The sequence below is a fragment of the Borostomias antarcticus genome (genome assembly GCF_949987555.1).
Source record: "Borostomias antarcticus genome assembly, chromosome: 34".
Taxonomy (NCBI): Eukaryota; Metazoa; Chordata; class Actinopteri; order Stomiiformes; family Stomiidae; genus Borostomias; species Borostomias antarcticus.
The window spans coordinates 5,076,269-5,097,653 of record NC_140267.1 but is presented as its reverse complement, the minus strand read 5'-3'; the positions used below and the strand labels follow the sequence as shown (position 1 = coordinate 5,097,653).

General features: G+C 44.5%; 1 protein-coding gene across 1 annotated transcript; it reads left to right on the top strand.

Annotated features, from left to right (window-relative positions):
* Positions 1-10,151: 10,151 nt before the first annotated feature.
* b3gnt2b (UDP-GlcNAc:betaGal beta-1,3-N-acetylglucosaminyltransferase 2b) lies at positions 10,152-20,570 on the top strand. The gene is made up of 2 exons (XM_084460814.1): positions 10,152-10,229; positions 15,807-20,570. The coding sequence occupies exon 2, from the start codon at positions 15,832-15,834 to the stop codon at positions 17,032-17,034; it is 1,203 nt and encodes a 400-aa protein (XP_084316940.1). The 5' UTR covers positions 10,152-10,229; positions 15,807-15,831; the 3' UTR covers positions 17,035-20,570.
* The last annotated feature ends 815 nt before the right edge of the window (positions 20,571-21,385 follow it).

The following is a 21,385-nucleotide window of genomic DNA, read 5'->3' as shown; positions in this document are numbered from 1 at the left end:
TTACTGTTTTCGCAAACGATATTATCTTATCTTTCAATACATGTAAAATTAAATAATACTGTATCTGATTCATGAGAAATCAGATAAACGCTGAGTGTCTTAGGAAAATTACATTTTCTTAGACTGGAGGGTTAAGGCTTCTGTGGTATTACATATAAATGATATGCTAATCGAATCACTGGGCGGATACACAAATTAAAACAAAACTTGGCCATTTGTCTTTTCTTCAAATGTACGTCTTCTGCCATGTTTACCATACTACCTGGTTCACCATATTACCTGGTTTATCATACTACCTGGTTTACCATACTGCCTGGTTTATCATACTACCTGGTTTATCATACTGCCTGGTTTACCATACTGCCTGGTTTATCATACTACCTGGTTTATCATACTACCTGGTTTATCATACTACCTGGTTTATCATACTGCCTGGTTTACCATACTACCTGGTTCACCATACTGCCTGGTTTATCATACTACCTGGTTTACCATACTACCTGGTTCACCATACTGCCTGGTTCACCATACTACCTGGTTTATCATACTACCTGGTTTACCATACTACCTGGTTCACCATACTGCCTGGTTCACCATACTACCTGGTTTATCATACTACCTGGTTTACCATACTACCTGGTTCACCATACTACCTGGTTCACCATACTGCCTGGTTCACCATACTAACTGGTTTATCATACTGCCTGGTTTATCATACTGCCTGGTTTATCATACTGCCATGTTTATCATACTACCTGGTTCACCATACTACCTGGTTCACCATACTACCTGGTTCACCATACTACCTGGTTTACAATACTACCTGGTTTACAATACTGCCTGGTTTACCATACTGCCTGGTTTATCATACTACCTGGTTCACCATACTACCTGGTTCACCATACTACCTGGTTTACAATACTGCCTGGTTTACCATACTGCCTGGTTTATCATACTACCTGGTTCACCAGTAGTTACTACATTGAGACAGTCCATTGTATTTATCTTTTTCTTATCTCATCTTTCCCATATGATTGGAGCACATGTGCTGTCCAATAAAATGTCTTAAATTAGCCTCCCATGGCCCCGCCCTTCTGACCAGCGCCATGATGGAGGGTCCAAGCCTGTGGTTGGAGCAGGCAGATGGACGGACGGACAGAGCTCAAAGTCACAGGACCCACAGACAGCACTGCCAGGATGTGGGTGAACCACTGTGCTCACTACAGAGACGCCATTGTTATTCCAAGAGGAACCAAAAACAAATAAACAATAAAGCAACAGTTTGGGTCTCAATTGATTTTAGAGTTGTGCAAACATGTGAGTAGCCCTAAACCCAACCTCTGAGTGATTGGCTGTGTTTTGGGCGAGGAATGGCACGGGGGTACCACCAACAAGATGAATGAAACATTCTGCTGTGTGAGTTTGTTTTGGGTCATGGGTGATATGCTGTTGCAAGTTGTGGGTAAAGCACAGCAAGTGAACTGTCTGTCAGATCATTGTCAGTCATGTCTGTGCATCATATTCCTCAATCATTCTAAAGTGCTGTGAGATGGAAAACTGGTATACTATTTAATCAGGCTAGTATACTATTTAATCAGGCTAGTATACTATTTAATCAGGCTAGTATACTATTTAATCAGGCTAGTATACTATTTAATCAGGCTGGTATACTATTTAATCAGGCTGGTATACTATTTAATCAGGCTGGTATACTATTTAATCAGGCTGGTATACTATTTAATCAGGCTGGTATACTATTTAATCAGGCTAGTATACTATTTAATCAGGCTAGTATACAATTGCTGCTGTCTTTAATTCACTATATGCACAACTCCCGTACTTCCTGAAATTAGACATGCTTCTCTATTTCCTGTCTCACACTATTGGATGAAATGATTATTCAGGTGTGCCTGAGCGTTGTGCTGCAGTCAGGCACACCTGATTAATCACCTCATCCAATAGTGTGAGACAGGAAATAGAGAAGCATGTCTAATTTCAGGAAGTACTGGTGTTGTGCAATTGGGTGATAGGTTCACAGAAACCCATGATGGGCAGAAGGGTGTGGCTCAGATCAGCTGTTCTTGTGCTTCTGTAAACCAATGAACCAATAAAGCTAGTTGCCACTCTCTAGTTTTCATACTTCAGTAGTGTAATTACAACCATAACCATTGTTGCTATTTCTGGAATATTTCACCAAGATGGTAATAAGTGCTTTGGCTCCTCCACACCGAGTTTACTAACACCAACCACAATCTCACGGCTTTCATAAGGAAGAATCTCACGTGCTGAAACACAGTCCGCCATTTCCTGAAGACGGGCTTGTTTGTCATCTCCTGTCATGTGACATGGGTGAACACGACACCTGCGCAGCTGTCTGGCAGAAGTGCTCGCCACGGCAACGCTCCTGCACACACAACAGCCCACCTGAGATGGCGGGTGGGGGGGCGGAGGCCTGGGGCAGCAGGGGGCTGAGGGGGGGGGGGGGTGGCGGACACCTGAGACCTGGCTCTCCCCACCCAGGGGTACATTGTTAGCTGCTGGCCCATCCAGCTCGTTAGCTCAGCTAGCCGGGATTAGCCGTTGGAGCCGGAGCTTTGTGGAGAATGGCGAGGGTGTGTCATGGCTATTAATGGCTGCCGGGGGGGAGGGGCCCTTTATGCAAGCATTTTATGTATTCATGTGTGTCAGAGATGCATTGTGGGTTCAGATGAGAGAAGCTGGCCAATGTGCCTTTAGCAGTAGTAGTGGTACGTCGAAAGACGACAAAGTAACAATAACACGATCCGGACTAAATACTAATTTACAATAGATACAAAATACCCAGACATGGGCTGGGAAGGAGCTCCCCAGATAGCAAGCGGATCTGGGCCATATCCAGGCCAGATCTGGCCCTTGTGGCTTAGATCCGGCCCATATATGTCCCAGAATCATTACACATCCGCTTGCTATCTGGGTCTGGCAGTGCTCTGGAAGGGTCAGTCTGTTCCCGCTCCTCCGCCCGACCAGTCATGAAGAGGGTAGGAGACATTTTCCATGATGGCCAGTAGTTATGTCAGCCTTCTTCTCTCTGCCACCTCATTGGCTGAGAGAATAGAGCCCGCCCTCCGGATCAGACACATAGAAGATGGATCTCCTACTCCTAATAGACCGGTAGAATATGTTCAGCATGGTTCTACGTACATTGAAGGACTTGAGCCTCCCCAGGAAGTGAAGTCAGTAACTGATATTGGTAACTTACAACTGTCTATCTATCTATCTATCTATCTATCTATCTATCTATCTATCTATCTATCTATCTATCTATCTATCTATCTATCTATCTATCTATCTATCTATCTATCTATCTATCTATCTACCTATCTATCTATCTTATTGGTAACTTACAACTATCTATCTATCTATCTATCTATCTATCTATCTATCTTTCTATCTTTCTATCTATCTATCTATCTATCTATCTATCTATCTATCTATCTATCTATCTATCTATCTATCTATCTATCCTACATTTATTTAAACAGGGGTCCTTCCAGCCTTCATTCAGATATGCAGTGCAGTATGTGCATACTGAGATCTTGTCAGATTTATGGAAATAATTATGTGTGAAATCAGGTTAATATCATATTGAAAAACTATAACAACCTTGGCCTCAGTGTGACAACACCAAGAGTGATGTCTGCATTGAGACGCGTGTCCATATGTGATATGAGCGTCTGAGTGGGAGAGAGCAGCTCTCTCTAGTCTGAGGTCAGGGAGACCTGCTGTGGGCCGTCGCTCCCTATATGACCCCCCAAGACGGGACTGAAGATGAATGAGTGGGAGAGAGACCCATCTGCCTTCAATAACAAGACAAACACACACACACACACACACACAATAAAACACATATAGCCTACCACATAAAGCTAAATATGCATAAGAGCGTTTGCCTGTATTTGTCGTGAAAATGATTCTGAAACTATCGTTTGGGGTTAAAACTCACTAGGCAAAAGGTTACCAGAGAAAAATAATCAAGAAAATTGAGAAAATAATGAAATAGTCTCTGTCTCCTTTCAAACAAACTGGACACCACATCCCACCACATTCCCTGGCCTCTTAGTGTCGGGGTTAATGTTACAAACTCAGGCCACCTCTGCACACTTTGCCTGCACACACACATCTGTGAATTTTGACATGTCCTTGTTTGGTGCGGAGGAAAGGAGGGAAAGAGAGAGAGACTATCTCAAAAAAATGTAAGTTACTGTACATGTATAAAGAAAAAGCACTCAATTATTGCAATCTAGGCCTTCAAGATGAATCGACAAGGCTACGATACACAAAACATAAGTCAATAGGACTATCTTATTGTTAAGATGTCTCATAGATTAGTATTGGAGTTAGATATTGTGGCTACAATTAGTTATAGTTGTTATATTCCATAACCACAACATAGCAGATCACTCTTTCTTAGGCAGATCGTGGTACTTTCGTTTACCAACCTACCCCGCCCTGTTTTTTCATTACCTTAATAACAAAGGCGACGTCACACCTTTTTAGGAGGAGTCTGTTTTTCCAGTGCGCTTTACGCGAGGGAACCAGAGAAGGAAGGAATCAGTCTGAGGCGCAATACATGGATATAAGGCGCTTTAGGAAGACTGGAAACGGGTTAACGGGAGGTGATGGATTGATTAACTTGCTCAAGACGACAGTGAGACTTTTCTCAACCCTTTGAATAGTCTATATCTATGAATAGTGTCCCGGGGACTGTGATGATCCCACGCGTCGACGGGGGGACACTTTTTGGGACGAGTGGGAACCGAGAGGACCAGATTGTTTTGGTGGCGATTTAATCGCCGAGAGGACGAAACTGATATCAAAAGCTTAAGGAGGTAAATTAACGTTTTTAAAGCCTTTGTTATGTGATTTTTGGCTTTCACGAAGTTCAATTTGTTTGATAAAGAGCCGAGCATGTCTCACGAAAATGACATTAAAGTTTTACAGCTGTTAAAACGAGAAGACGCGTAACTCCGTGTTGTGAAGGATGCTTTTCCTCTGTACTATATCATCATCTGTACTATATCATCACCGTTTCCTTTAATAACCTGCGCACTTCTTTCTTATCTAACCTTCAAGGGCTGCTTGACTCAACAGTTAGACCAGAAAGACGAGTAGGCCTTAGATTCACTGAGGAATGCTATCAAATGATTTCCTCTAGACGAGAAGGTGGAAGATTCCCAGATTGTAGGTGACACATTAGTCCCTTGCTTGCAAATTATAAATATGCGAACATTTCTCCCATAATAGGGCCACTGAATATTATTTCAATGGGCTGTAGATTTAGGTAAAATAGTTTCAGTTCACTCGCAATACAGACTTATTAGACTTTTGTTTGAAAGGCTACTATAGGCTACTTACTCCTCCTGGAACTATTCAGGCTGTAGGCTATTGACTGACCTGTTTATTATAATTCACAAGTAGCCTATTATCCAGGAAAACATGGAATCATTCAACCCTGAAACTCAGCAGTGGTTCAACTTGTTTAATGGTGTTTGTTGGTAGACATACCATTTGTTTATGTAGACGAATCACAACAACAGAAAGATCTACACGGCTCTTGAGCCAATCGACTCTCCCCCCGAGAGAGATACCGCGTGGTTTTGGCCTGCCTTGTTAAAGGTGGTGATCAAACCTCACATCTCAGGCAGATAAACACTCCATTCTAAAATGATCCATTCATAATCTCTCTCTATACATAGGAAGGGGGGGGGGCGTTTATTCCACACCTTTCCAAAAGCTCTGTGGATGTAAAGATGTGTCTACATAAGCTCTGTGGATGTAAAGATGTCTACATAAGCTCTGTGGATGTAAAGATGTGTCTACATAAGTGTTACCTATACCACCTTTAATGTTTAAGGCGCCATCGGTAACAGCAAGGTCACTTTGCAAACCCTGTTAACCATTTGCTCCCTTGAAATGCTGTTTGAGTGTGTTTTGTGTTTAAGAGCTCGGAGAAGGAGGAACAGGTTGATGAGGGCCCTCGTTGGCACACAGTCAACCAGCCATCTTGCTCAGCAATAGACAATTGAATCAATGTGCAGCTCTATCGGATGTAGAGTGAGCAGTTCTGTAGGGCATAGACTTGAGGAGTTATCATTGTGCCAGGGAGAAGTAGCCGCTCATCGAACAGCAGTTATCATTGTGCCAGGGAGAAGTAGCTGCACATCGAACAGCATGTCCTATGAGCAGCAACAGATGGAGAGAGATTTGGGAAGTGTTTCAGTCGCATTCTCCATTTCCTACAACCTCCTTCACAGAACAGGTGCTTCATGGAGTCATGGAGAACGCAACGTTTTAGTGTGTGCGCTTTTCAGAGATATCAAATGATGAGGATGTCTCTTGTTGTTCTCGTACCAGATGCAGTGCATCATGGGTAGCCTGTGTGTTATACTGGGACACATGAAACCACAGTAGAAGTGATGCTAGCCTGGGAAGTGTGTGAGATTACGTGTTACTTGGGACTAGCAGAGTGTGACGAGTGTGTCAGGGGACTGTGACGTGCAGGAGGAAGCCTCATGGCCCCTTGCAACAGGCGGTTGACTGTGAACCCTCACAGGAAGTCCGTAACGGTTGGGTTCGGTGTGTGTGCTCATCACCCCTCACAGTTCATGTCAAATGTTGCTGCTACTCATCTTTCTTTTTGCTCAGCAGTAACATATCCAAACATTTGAGTGGACTAGGAACCCTAACTAACCACGGGCAGATTTCAGCCAATGGGCTCTCAGTATCTGTCAATGGTTTGGGCTCCTAACCAACTTCAACATCTGGATGTGCTACAGGTGTGTATTGGTCGTGATCTGACCTGTATGACCTCTATGACCTGACCTCTAGGCCTAGGGAACAGGCTTTAGTACCTGGAGAACAGGCTTTAGTACCTGGAGAACAGGCTTTAGTACCTGGAGAACACGCTATCATATCTGGAGAACACACTATAGTATTTGGAGGAAAGGGACATGTATCAGTTGACTCAACAAACACTTGAGGGTATAAATGCACACAAGCACACAGCTACACACACACACACACACACACATTTGCAGACACACACTCTTATCTAAGAGTCTAGAAATACACACACACTTGAGAGTAGAGGAATGTAGTGTGTAGTGTGCAGGCCCTATCTGAGGTGTGAGTGAAGCCGTGCCAGCTCTTTGATGGTCCGGCTGAACACGGGATCAGAGCATCTCTTCAAACACATCTCATGTTGAACTAGAGACAAGTCTCTTTTGTGACAATCAATTGTTGTTCTCCCGTCCCGTCTCTGTTCTCTGTCTTTGCTGAATGAATCACATGATCATGATCGTATCTCTTCTGCCTCTGATAGTCTCATCCATCCTGGTTGTTGTTGTATTCGCCAGGCCGCCGTTTGGTTTTTCTTTTGAACTGACAAACAACATGTCCGGATTTTCTCTTTTCACATCTGTCCAGTCCTTGTTTTGATATCTAGGACTATCCTAGCATTATTTAGATCAGTCCAGCCCTTGTTTTAATATCAAGGAGCATCATAGCGTTATTCACAGGCGTTCAGGTCCCCTGCAGTAATTGATTGGTGTTTGTTTTTCTCACGGATCGGACCCGGTGGCGATCTTGTCGTTGTTGTGTGGCGGCGCTGTAGACGTTAGAGTTCCTTGTTTGTTCTGAGTTGCAGTAAATCCAGTTCCAGCAGTTGGCTGGATGAGCTGACAGACACCGTCACTGCAGTGTAAACACCCCCGTGTGTGTGTGTGTGTGTGTGTGTGAGTACTGAGTCACAGGAGTCCTCTGTGCCCATACTGTTGTCCCCGCTGCATGCTAGACATTTGGGGTGAGACTGTGCCCGTGTCTGGGCTGTTATTCTGGCGCTCTGCTCACACAGTGGCCTCCTGCATGTCTTGTTTGTACGTGTCTGCCTGTCTGTACGTGTCTGTCTGCCTGTCTGTACGTGTCTGTCTGCCTGTCTGTACGTGTCTGTCTGCCTCTCTGTACGTGTTCAGCTACCTCTCCCTCGTTTGTCCTTTTCAGGGGGTGAGATGTTTCAGGGGTGAGGTGTTTCAGGGGGGTGAGGTGTTTCAGGGGGTGAGATGTTTCAGGGGGTGAGATGTTTCAGGGGGTGAGATGTTTCAGGGGTGAGATGTTTCAGGGGGGTGAGGTGTTTCAGGGGGTGAGATGTTTCAGGGGGTGAGATGTTTCAGGGGGGTGAGATGTTTCAGGGGGTGAGATGTTTCAGGGGTGAGATGTTTCAGGGGGGTGAGATGTTTCAGGGGGTGAGGTGTTTCAGGGGGTGAGGTGTTTCAGGGGTGAGATGTTTCAGGGGGTGAGGTGTTTCAGGGGGGTGAGGTGTTTCAGGGGGTGAGATGTTTCAGGGGGGTGAGATGTTTCAGGGGGTGAGATGTTTCAGGGGGGTGAGATGTTTCAGGGGTGAGATGTTTCAGGGGGGTGAGGTGTTTCAGGGGGTGAGGTGTTTCAGGGGGTGAGGTGTTTCAGGGGTGAGGTGTGTCAGGGGGTGAGGTGTGTCAGGGGGTGAGATGTTTCAGGGGGTGAGGTGTTTCAGGGGTGAGTTGTTTCAGGGGGTGAGGTGTTTCAGGGGGTGAGGTGTTTCAGGGGGGTGAGGTGTTTCAGGGGGTGAGATGTTTCAGGGGGTGAGGTGTTTCAGGGGGTGAGGTGTTTCAGGGGGGTGAGATGTTTCAGGGGGGTGAGATGTTTCAGGGGGTGAGGTGTTTCAGGGGGTGAGATGTTTCAGGGGGTGAGATGTTTCAGGGGTGAGGTGTTTCAGGGGGGTGAGGTGTTTCAGGGGGTGAGATGTTTCAGGGGGTGAGGTGTTTCAGGGGGTGAGGTGTTTCAGGGGGGTGAGATGTTTCAGGGGGTGAGATGTTTCAGGGGGTGAGGTGTTTCAGGGGGTGAGATGTTTCAGGGGGTGAGGTGTTTCAGGGGGTGAGGTGTTTCAGGGGGTGAGATGTTTCAGGGGGTGAGGTGTTTCAGGGGGGTGAGGTGTTTCAGGGGGTGAGGTGTTTCAGGGGGTGAGGTGTTTCAGGGGGTGAGGTGTTTCAGGGGGGTGAGGTGTTTCAGGGGGTGAGGTGTTTCAGGGGTGAGGTGTGTCAGGGGGGTGAGATGTTTCAGGGGGTGAGGTGTTTCAGGGGGTGAGATGTTTCAGGGGTGGGGTGTTTCAGGGGGTGAGTTGTTTCAGGGGGTGAGGTGTTTTAGGGGGGTGAGATGTTTCAGGGGGTGAGGTATTTTAGGGGGGTGAGATGTTTCAGGGGGTGAGGTGTTTCAGGGGTGAGGTGTTTCAGGGGGTGAGTTGTTTCAGGGGGTGACGTGTTTCAGGGGGGTGAGATGTGTCAGAGGGGTGAGGTGTTTCAGGGGTGGGGAACAGAGGAAGGCATGGCCACACACAGATAAGAGAGTTGAACTCGGCATGCAATTGACTTGAGTGGAGGCCTGAAACACTCCCCTCATTCCTTCTCTCTCTCATTCACTGATCTCTCCCTCTGTCTCACGTCTCTCTCTTGTCTCTCCATGTGTGAGGAAACGATGTACGTAAAGGTAGTTCAGTATATGTCGGAGATCGGATAAGCCAACTGTCTTTTCAGTTGATCAAAGCTAGCTCTGATGTAGCTAGCTAGGTAAAAGTATTAGGCAAGAATTTCTTAGGAAGAGATTTCTTCTTAAACTCCACTTACACCATTTCCAAGAAGATTCATTCACCAATGTTCTCACATCTTTGCACAACCCTGTAGTTGCATGTCCTTATATGGGCCTGTTGGTGAGGCTACCTATGCTAATTCGGGCGTACGGCCACATGCGTTCAATTTGAGAAACCGTTGGATTCACCATTAAGAGAAGGCAGGTGAGAACTCATCCAGCTGTTTACGAACTTGTGAACCAGACGGAACTTTCTTTAGAAACGTTCTTAGGGGAAAAAAATTAAGAACAGAACTTAGGAAGATATTGGTGAATGAGACCCATTGTCTTTTGGACATACTGAGCTGGAGAACAGGCTTAAAATAAAAAGCCTGATAAGTGATTTTTTTAATGAATTGGCCCAGAAATAAGTCTTGCACTCTAAGGTGTAAAGGTCATTTCTGTTTGTGAAACAAACATTGAGCGAGTATTCCAGAACCAGACGCTGTATTGATTAACTTGTGTGAGAGCTGTGTGGTTGTGATATGTGATCCGAACAGCTCATGAGGAAGAGCAGCTACAACCTACACACACAGGTATGGCAAACACACTCTGCGTAACACACTACACACAGCAGCACACACACACAGCAGACGCATGAACCCAGCTGTTACACTCGCCTCGTAGCTCTTACACCAACACTGTTTCTCTCTGTCTCTTAGTTATCCGTTCCAACCCCCACATGTGTGCCAACCTAGGGAGTAGGATAAATCTCATCTGAACTATCACACACACACAGTAACATAGAACCACACAGTAACATATAACCACACATATAACCACACATATAACCACACATAGGTCTATGGATGTGTTATTAAACGCATCTACGGATATGTTATTAAATTATCAGGGTGGTGATAGTTATATCACCACACCTGATGCTAGTCTATGGACATATTAAACTAGTTTATGGATATGTTATTAATCTATCCGGTCTAGCTTGTTAAAGTCGCACAGCAACGGACGTTTGAGATCATCTAACTTCCGTAGTTTGACGTATTTCTGACGCATACAAGCTATGAGGGCGGGACATGCGTTTAGAGGAATTTGATTGGAACATTGTCAAGTGGACGGGTTTTAAGTCGTCTGGGGACTTTCTCGTTCGGTGTCGTTAATAATCATCCGGTCTGGACCGGAAGACGAACAGTTGTTGTAATGTTTTTACTGTAGGCTACACAGTGAAGTTTCAAGTAGATAACGTCAAAATTACAACGCATTTTGGGGCATCATTATTACACGCTTTTAATCGAGAATCGATCGATGTCACCATGGGCCACATAGAGTAGGCCTACACTGTAAAAAAATCAAACATTAACTTTCAAAAGGGCACTTGCCTTGTCTAGAGGGCAAAGGGCAGGTGGTCAAGCCCCACCTCGGGTCTATCTGTTCATGTCCCTGCTATGGATATGCTAATAAACTCTCAGGGTGGTGATGCTTGTCTATGGACATATTGAACTAATCTATGGATATGTTATTAGACTCATCTATGATTATGTTATTAAACTATCAGGGTGGTGATGCTCTAGTCTATGGACATATTAAACTAGTTTATGGATATGTTATGAAACTCGTGTCTAACTGTAAAGACAGCAGTCCTGTGTGTCTGCGTGTCTGCCTCGTCTTACCACACCATCTCCAGAACACGCCACTATATGAAGTTGATGTCTGACAGGCGTGTTGCCCAGGACCCGAGGAGTGGGAGGCTTATTACAGCGTTGTCTGATAGCTAGTAGTTGTCATATGCTGCTTCGCTCCGCTGCTCATAATGACACAGCTCAAGCGCTGGGTGAAGTGGACACAGCCTGGGTGTTTCTGGGAAAGATGTCCATCAAATTGAGGTCAGCTCTTAGCAGAGAGAGAGAATGTCAGGGAGTGGATCATAGACAACGAGCTGCCATTGCACCGTCAATTGTGTTTGGCACTAAGCGTAGGTAGCAGGAGGCTAACGGCAAGGTCACATGCCGTGGAAATGGAACGGTATCGCAGGCTTGTGTCACACACCTTGGCTTTATTCTGGATCAGTCACTCTCAGGTTGAAGGAGAATGCTAGTTTTTGACAACCTGGACCTTATTTACGGCATATTATAAGACGTTTGACTCACCGAGATAACTTTGGTGTCATTCGGAGGCCTGTAGAAGAAATTTAAAATCCAGCGCGAGCCAAGAATATCCATGTAATGGCGGCGGACGGGGCACTGAGAATGCAGCTTCTAAAAAAATCTATTTTGTGCCGCGAAACGGTTGTTTTCATCAATCTGTCTTTATGAATCGCTAGTTGTGCTTACATAGAGCGAGGGCTTGTTGTGGTTTTTCATATGCTATATTTCTCATGCAATATGATTTTTAGAAACGTCTTTAGAAACGAAATAGCTTCCCCACTTACTCCAGCACGCATGCGCACAGCGCGCAAGCGTTGCTTCTTCTTTTTATGCTTATCGCTACTATGCATCGTCTGTATCTGCAGTTCCAGACTCGGCTGTAATTTTCCCACCACTGAAACATCAAACTTCCCCCTAGGGGGATCATTAAAGTATCATCCGACTTCCTGTATCGCAGAATGAGGCAGTTGGATATTACAATTAAACCACACCTTGTAACAACACTGATACGGTGCCATCTCCATGACACCTGCTCTGTATGGTACAGTGGCTTGACAAAGAAAGACGACGCAGGTTATGCAAAATCATTCATTATTTTCTAAATGTACCTCCCAGAGTTCATGTAAGTGGTACATGAGGTAACACATTTAAGAAGGTGGGTCTGTTGCCAGGGCAGCTTAGCTGAACAGCTGAAACCCAACCACCTGGAGAACATCAGTGGTGCTGCCCCTGACTACCTGGTGTCTCAGTCAGGGTCCTCACTCAGCATGGACTCAACACCAGGGCTAGTGTGCAGGGTGCACCAGGGCTAGTGTGCACGGGGCACCAGGGCTAGTGTGCACGTGCACCAGGGCTAGTGTGCACGGTGAACTGACAAGGCTTAAACAACTCAGGTTGAAAAGTTTAAAAGTAGTTAAGTTCTTAGCTTCTTTAGGTAATGCAGTTCCAATTCTGCCAGTTTCACAGTTCAGCTTCCAGGTTTTTCAGCTTCCAGGATTTTCAGCTTCCAGGATTTTCAGCTGTTCAGGTGTGATGCATTTGACATTTCAGATTTTTCACATTCATGCATTAGAAATGCTTGTGCTATTCCGTTCAGCTGCTCAGCGTTCACACGCATTTTCTGCAGGAAATGCAATTTTCTAGTGACTTGTGAAGTTCTGTTAGGACACTGTATTGATTGGGACTAAAGGGTGAGATACTAGGATGGGGAGTTGTGTTGCTTATTGTTTTAGAGGATTTTATGGATTTTGTGTTACTGTCCTATTTTTAAGACATCAGCGACCATGTTGGAAACAAGTATTCTCATTTTTATGTTATCAAATCAAATCAAACTTAATTTATATCGCACATTTCATACACAGAGGCAAAACACAATACACAAGGGAAAACTGCACTCCATACTTCTGGGGGAATCTGGGGAAAGTAGTATATACTTATATACTACATATATATATATATATATATAAACACATCCAACGCCTGGATCACAGTGTGTCTATTGAACAGGAAACGACAGAAGTCATATTGAAACTATGCCTTTGAAATCACATGATAAACTGTATCCTCACTCAAACCCACCCCAAACCCACAATACTGATTTCCCAGAAGTCTCATGGTTGTTGACAGAGATTACAGGAAGACATGAACATGCATGTTCCTGTCAGGTGGTAAGAGATCACACTTCCTGCTTGCACTGATATTGATATATCATACCAATAGAGCTTCTCACGTTAAACCAGGAGGGGGGTGAGAAGTATCATCGAGGGAGAAAAACAGATTGAGAGAGAGAGAGAAACAGATTGAGAGAGAGAGAGAACGAGAGGAGGGGGGTGGAGACGGGCACAGAGGCGCCGTAGCAGAAGTGTTGCTAGGAGGCAAAGGACCCGAGCACAATGGAGAACAGGTTGAAGAGAGAGATGCAGGTAGAACGAGGGAGAACAGAGCTAGTATGAACTACCAAGTTATTAAACAATCAACGCTAATTATGTGAATCTTTTTTTTCTATTCACAAATTGTAGCTCGCTCATTTGTGCATTTTGAAAAGGAGAAAGGTTACATTTCTCTCTGTTCTCTGTAAAGCGCATTGTGTTGTCTCTGGGTATGAAATGCGCTTTACAAATAAAGCTTTGATTGATTTGATTGAAAGGTTACATTTCAAGAACAAAGGTTTCAAGGAGACAGTGACGAATGTTAAAGGGGACGTCTGAATAAAGTGAGTCGTCTCCTTCCCAGCGTTCAAGCTAGAGAATTAACCCCTGTGACCTTGCGTTAAAGTGAATTGGTAACGCCTTAAAAAATCAAAATCAGCCAATCAGAAGAGCCAGAACATTTGCATAATGGACCGGCTTTGACTTTGCCAGGTCAAAATTATTCCACTTACTGTAAAATTAGGGGGCGAAAACATGCATTGAATTTCAAAGTGAGTTCTTCATGAGTCTTGCAATGGAAGTCAGGTGTGAACGTTTCTGCATGTTTTGTTTGTGGACGTGCCGTGTTTGTTGTTGTGTGTGTGCTTATTTACGTGTGTATGCAAATTTACGTGTGTATGCAAAGGATTGCTTTAGAAAAGCAAAAAAAAGATTAAACAGACCAAAACCAAGAGGGAGATCCAGGCTCGTTTGAATGTTATCAGAACTGGAGAGTGCAAGTCACTGCCAGGAGGAGGAACTTGAGGCAAAGCTAGGATCTGAAAGGCTGTATTGTTCTGTTTTGGCCAACAGACATCGTCCTGCTTTTCTTCTGAGTGCTGGGATGTGGGGGGTTGTCAAGTCAATAAGAAAAACATATTTGTGGGTTATTAGTCAGATCTGGTTATCAATTTGATATGACTGGCATTAGACAAAATCAAATCAAACATTTACTGTAGACTTGGATTGAACAGTTTAAATGTTCAATGTTCACTGGCTATTTTTGCATTCACCGACATGTCAGTTAAAGGGCTTTAACTCAGCACCGACTGTTTTACCTAGTAAAACATACATAGTCGGCTGTTAGCCTAGCACCCACTGTTTACCTAGTACCAACCGTTAGCTTAGCACCTACTGCTAGCCTAGCACCTACTGTTTACCTAGTACCAACTGTTAGCTTAGCACTTACTGTTAGCCTAGCACCTACTGTTTACCTAGTACCAACTGTTAGCTTAGCACCTACTGTTAGCCTAGCACCTACTGTTTACCTAGTACCAACCGTTAGCTTAGCACCTACTGTTAGCCTAGAACCTACAGTACATCTGTATAATGTGTTTTGTGATTATAGGGTGCTACACGCCAATGTTTTCAGCTTATAGATCCTCTTACTCAACCTGTCTTGTCAAACTCATGGAATGTGACCTTTAGACCTTTTATGATGAGGACGATGACATCTTTTGTTCTGAGAGGGGGAGCTCCTTCGGGCGTAGGAAGCGACTGAGTGTTTGCACACCCATGTACCTCAGAGCAAAACTGACGCAAGTGTTTCCTGTTGAAAGTGATCCGAATCTTTAAAATGGCCGCCCTGTGTCTAAAAACATGCAGTATAGCGTTGTGATCTTAGCTTTTTTTTTTAAAATCTTGTCTCTCTTGATGACATAATCATTCTTCTACCATTAATGTGGTGATTGGTGTCATGGGGGCATGTGGAATGGGAAGCACATGGTTGCTGCCCTGCTGACTGAAAACATTAATTTCTTTAAATAACTCTCCCAACCAGGCCCATGAGTCGGCCTGGTCTCTGTCAGATGTTTACAATTGCTCCTACTGTACTATAACTACTTTATTAATAATACTGAATTTTAGATGTGTTCTCAGAGCTCTTGGAAGGAGTGGAAAGTTGTCAGTTGTAACTTGTCAAAGTACCATGCTACTGAATGACTAAATTAGCATGAAGAAGTTGACTGCAAATGTTTGTGCGCATATATTAGTGTAAGAGCACACATCTCTGTGTTTGTTTAAATATTTGTATATATTTGTCTGTGTACCTTTTGTGTTTGACTGTCGATTCCCGTCTCATCCTTGTTTTGTCTTGTTGGTTTAGGTGGGGCGAGGTAGAGGACAGAGAGATGGCCTTGGTGTGGAGAAAGATCAAGGTGCTGGTGACCGTGATGATGGTCAACCTCTTCTTCATCTTCATCCTCATGTCCAGGAACGGTGGGCCGGAAAAGAGCGGGCAGCACAAGGTCCACGTCCCCGTCAAACCATTCTGGGCCAAACTGGCCCCCAACCAGGCCTTCTGGAACCTCCAGCAGCAAATACTCGACTTTCAACACAACCCCATCCTCACAGCCAATTATAACGCATCGGACACCGCGGTTCCGGATTGGCTCAACAACACGAGACTGAACCTTGACCCCTGTCAGCCTGACTTCCGGGTGACCACTCAGGTTAAAGACTACAACTCCCTACCTGGCCGCTTCAAGGACTTCCTCCTGTACATGCGCTGCCGCTCCTACCCCTTAGTGGTGGACCAGCCGCACATTTGCAAGGAGAGGCCCTTCCTGCTTCTGGCCGTGAAATCGCTCGCCCCGCACTTCGACCGGCGCCAGGCCATCCGCGAGTCGTGGGGTCGCGCAGGCCTCATGGCCAATCGGACGGTCGCGACGGTGTTCTTGCTCGGCAACACCACGGCGGTGGACCACCATCCGGACCTCTCGGAGATGCTCCGCTACGAGGCGGCGCGGCACCGCGACATCGTCCAGTGGGATTACCGGGACACGTTTTTCAACCTGACCGTGAAGGAGGTGCTGTTCCTGGACTGGATGCGGACCCGTTGCCCCGATGCCCAGTTCATCTTCAAAGGCGACGACGACGTCTTCGTCAACACCCTCCGCATCCTGGACTTCCTCAAGGGTCTGACGGGGCCCAAGGCTCGTGACCTCTTTGTGGGCGATGTGATCACCAACGCTGGGCCACATCGTGACAAAAAGGTCAAGTACTTCGTCCCAGAGAGCATGTATGTGGGAACCTATCCGCCCTACGCTGGAGGTGGGGGGTACCTTTACTCCGGGGACCTGGCGCAACGTCTTCACAACGTCTCCCAGAATGTTCCGCTCTACCCCATCGATGACGTCTACACAGGCATGTGTCTCAGGAAGCTGGGTCTGGGCCCTGAGAAACACAAGGGCTTTAGGACCTTTGACATTGAGGAGAAGTACAGGGCCAACCCTTGCGCCTACAAGAGCCTGATGTTGGTGCATAGCAGGACCCCGCAGGAGATGATCCAGATCTGGGCGTGGCTCAACAACCCGGACTTGAACTGTCAGTGAGCTTATCGCTGGGTGGCTGTTGTCTCTGACTTGAACTCATCAGGTGGTGGCCATTTTGTGGCTACTGTGTAGGATTTGTCGTGTGTCTTTTATGAAGGGTATAAGTGGCCAACCTTTTAGCTGTGACCAGCAGCTCTATAGCTCGCTCTGCCGTTGGTCGGCGGTCGGTCGGACCACAGCGATGTCCACAAAAATTTGGTTTGGCTACACGTGCGCGCCTTCTCGCAGCTATTGCGAATTTTGTTTTGTTTTATTACGGGGGCCATGCCTTTTATGGGTGAACATCGGCAGCTTAATGTTTATGACGGTGAGTGTTGGAACAGCAGTTCATCTAGCCTTCCAAAAGTGGAATAACAGATGCGTTTCATAAAAGGAAAAAGGGCATTATGACGTTTGCTTAGCTTGATGGTAGATACCAGTATTCCCACTCCCTCCTGGTTGTCCCACAAACATGATTCTTGGTGTCTGCACATATTTATATCACAACTATTTATATGGCCTTTATGGACGCTTTAACGCTGTCTGTCCCATGAAGGGGCTTTAAAATGTTGTATTACTGTAGGAAAAGATGGATACTAATAGATACGTTGAAGTCTGTGTTCTTCTCATTGCTGTTCCATCTTCCCCAAAGTATATACTTACTCACTGACTGTCCATAACAATCCTACCTCTCCTCCCTAAACAACGTTCTTAGGTCCATTCCCACAGCAGTACCATAGGTCCAGTCCCATAGCAGTACCATAGGTCCAGTCCCATAGTAGTACCACATTTTGACATCCATGGGGGGAGTGGGAAGTGAACACTTCAGGGAGAAGATGAAAGAATCTGAACACGTGTCCAGCTGGTCTGGGCTAGGCGGGAAAGTGATCAAGAAATCAAAATGCTGTCAGCTTTGCTTCAAGTTTTAAAGAATCCTTCTGTCTCACAGAGTACCTGTTCAACTCTGGCTGGTTCAACTTTACATTTTCCTCAAAGAGTCATATTCGTTTTTATCAAGACCAAAGCCCCATCATGACAAAGTGATCGTGAATTGTCACGAGTGATTTGACACCACTTGTACGTATGTCTGTTTTAAAGTTTAAGAGAAACATTCATATGCCTGAAAACCTTTCTTGGAAAAAAGATCAAAGAAAAAATGTATTTACAATCAAAATTCAATCTCACCGTTTTCCCATACTTCCTTGTAGATCAGCGACTGCACGAATGTTTGATTTGAGTCAGATAATTTCCTTTCGAGATTTATTTTGATGTACTGATTTGTTTATTTTCATAAATTGATGTCTTTAAATTAAGTAAAATTATTTATTTTCTGCACAAAGCTTACATGGATTGCAATTATAGTACATGTTGGCTATATATGGTCATATTGCACCTAAAGTAACTAAACTAAAGTATTTTTCATGCTGTTAATGTATGTGAGGGATAATGCACCATCTCCTAGCCTGTCTGTGTGTGAGGGGTAATGCACCATCTCCTAGCCTGTCTGTGTGTGTGAGGGATAATGCACCATCTCCTAGCCTGTCTATGTGTGTGTGAGGGATAATGCACCATCTCCTAGCCTGTCTGTGTGTGTGAGGGATAATGCACCATCTCCTAGCCTGTCTATGTGTGTGTGAGGGATAATGCACCATCTCCTAGCCTGTCTATGTGTGTGTGAGGGATAATGCACCATCTCCTAGCCTGTCTGTGTGTGAGGGATAATGCACCATCTCCTAGCCTGTCTGTGTGTGAGGGATAATGCACCATCTCCTAGCCTGTCTGTGTGTGTGAGGGATAATGCACCATCTCCTAGCCTGTCTGTGTGTGAGGGATAATGCACTAATTCTTAGTTTGTTTTCTGCATCTTCACATGTGCCTTCCACTACCTTTTGGAAAGTCAGACTTGAAAATACATGGGAAGGCTGCACTCTTAAATCTATGCTGTGCTAAAGAAGACAATGATTTGGCTTCTGTTATAAGATATGTTATATGCAAATACACATCTGCTGTTCATACTGACTAATCTGAGTGGAAAGATTGTTCTGGAAAGCAGCTCACTTGACTAAGACCTGATGATCCCTATCAATCCTGATTCTACCACCCCCAGGATAAGATGGATACCTGGCTATAGCAGAGGCTCAGTCCCAATTCTCTGACTCTACTCTGATGTGTCCTACCCCGGTCTCCTTAAAACTCTAATCAGATGAGGGATTTCTCCATGGAAGAGTAGTGTTACACTACCAGCAAGTAGGCAGAAAACAGAAGTCTGCTTCCCACTACATTCTCTCTACTTCAGTTAGGGCTCCACCTGCTGGACAAGTGTTGATGTCGTCTACAGTGGTTATTCTACACACTGAAACTGTTTTCATGAGTGCCCCAATCACCTAACGGCCTTGTTCCAACACTTTTCAAATATTTACCTTGGTCTTTAACTTACTGTCTTCCCTACATTGACAGTGTTTTATGTGATTCCTTGCACCTAATGTCATGAGAGGAATTAGGTAAATTCAGTAGGTGGAAGGAAGGACACATTTGAAAAGTTATTATAACTGGGCCAAAAAATACAGCTTAATGCTGTTGTGTTCCTATCTCAACTTCTGCAAAGGTGTCATTTATTATTGCTAGCGAAATTATGTTTCCTAAGTGTTCATTGAGGCTTGTCATATCATAGGTCAAAGACAAACCCAAAGTGGTAACATCCTGGTATGTTGCACCTGGTACTGCCAGGTCGGAGGCTTGTAGAATGTTTACATGTGTAAATACTTTGTCATATTACTTCTTTTTTTTTGTCTACAACCATCACTTCATCTTCGCCTACACAGGTAGCCTCTTTAGCCCATGCAGATGTGGCATTAGTAATTATCAAGACACCTATGTGGTAGAACGAGGTATTTAAATTCGGGGTGCTTTCTGTTAGTTCCAAGTTAAGGCCTTGAGGTAGTGACTCATACATACCTGTAAGAAAAAATCACCTGAGAGTTTTAGTTCTTTGGACCAAAACTTGGATAATTCTTTGAGTTCCGGTAATCTCAGTTGAAGAACCATGTTCTCTATTGTTGTTTCAAAGTTACAGAACCTGTGAAGTGTCACCTTCTAAATTGTAGAGGTTCTTTTTACATGTAAAGGCCACAGTGTGGAGGAGATTCGCCATGTTGGACTGTAGGAGGGCTGGATTTTTCCTGCAGCTGTGAAGAATTTAGGACATCATACTCACTTCACTTAAGTCTGAATGTTTTTGCATCACTGTCGAAGCCTTGTGAATAACGTAACCATCTTCAATATGACCCAAAGAGGAATAGGCTGTATATCTACTGTAAACCATGTTTACTGGTGTGATAATTGCTTCTGAAAACATTGACTTGTCATTTTTACTGTATCTGGATATCTGTCCGCTTTAATGTAACTTCACCTGATCTGAAGCCTGTTGTAATGGCGTGCAAGTCTTGTTCTGGTCGCACTCTGCACTATGAAGACCTACACCAAAACGTGCCTGTTGTTGTGTTCGTGTACAATTATACGTCATTTTGTCCAGTTTCATTGTGGTTATGACATTACAAGAACCGTGTCACATTTGAATGATATTCTATGACTAATTATTTCAATAAAGTATATTTTGATGTTTTTTTGTAAATACTGTTAAGTATTTGTTATTAGTATTAAAGATATGATGTGAACAAGTACCCAGGCTAGAATTCATTTCGTTCAACTAGAATACTTGAATATCGAACTCAACTGAGTGTCGTCCTCAGTATTTAAAAAGTTGACTATGAATATTTGACACATTGATCAGCCTCCACGCCAAGAGGGCCAGTTAAATACACCCTGTATACGGTGGAAAGCACAGCACCATCTTTCCTATATCGTGAGGGCAGTCACACATCACTTTCACCATCTCTCATGTACAGTGAGGTTAGTTTGGATGTGCTTTTAGGCCACCTGTGATGTCTCTGTTCGCCTCAAGGTGGCAGCATTGAGCGCTTTGAGTGACGTTCTTTATAAGGTAGGAGGAGGAGCCTCTTTCCTTCTCAATGTGAAAAGCAGTGACCTCGGAATGCGTTTTTCCGACTGGAATTCGTTAAGAGGAGGAAAACACAAGGTCAGTGGGAATGTAGACAGATCGGAGGCGGGAGGGACTTTGTGGAGAGAGAGGCTCTTTTTTGACATCAAATAAGAATTCTTGATCATGGTTAATTCATATTCTTAGAAGTTGAAAATACTTTTTTGTTTGGATAATGTGTCTGACTCCATTCTAGGAGGCCAAACGTTTGAATGGTCTGGTTGAGACGTGTGAGTCACACAATGGACCTAGTCTAGTAAGTTGGCAACTATTAGAAACAAATATTTTCCCTCTCATGAGTAATAACACTAGAAT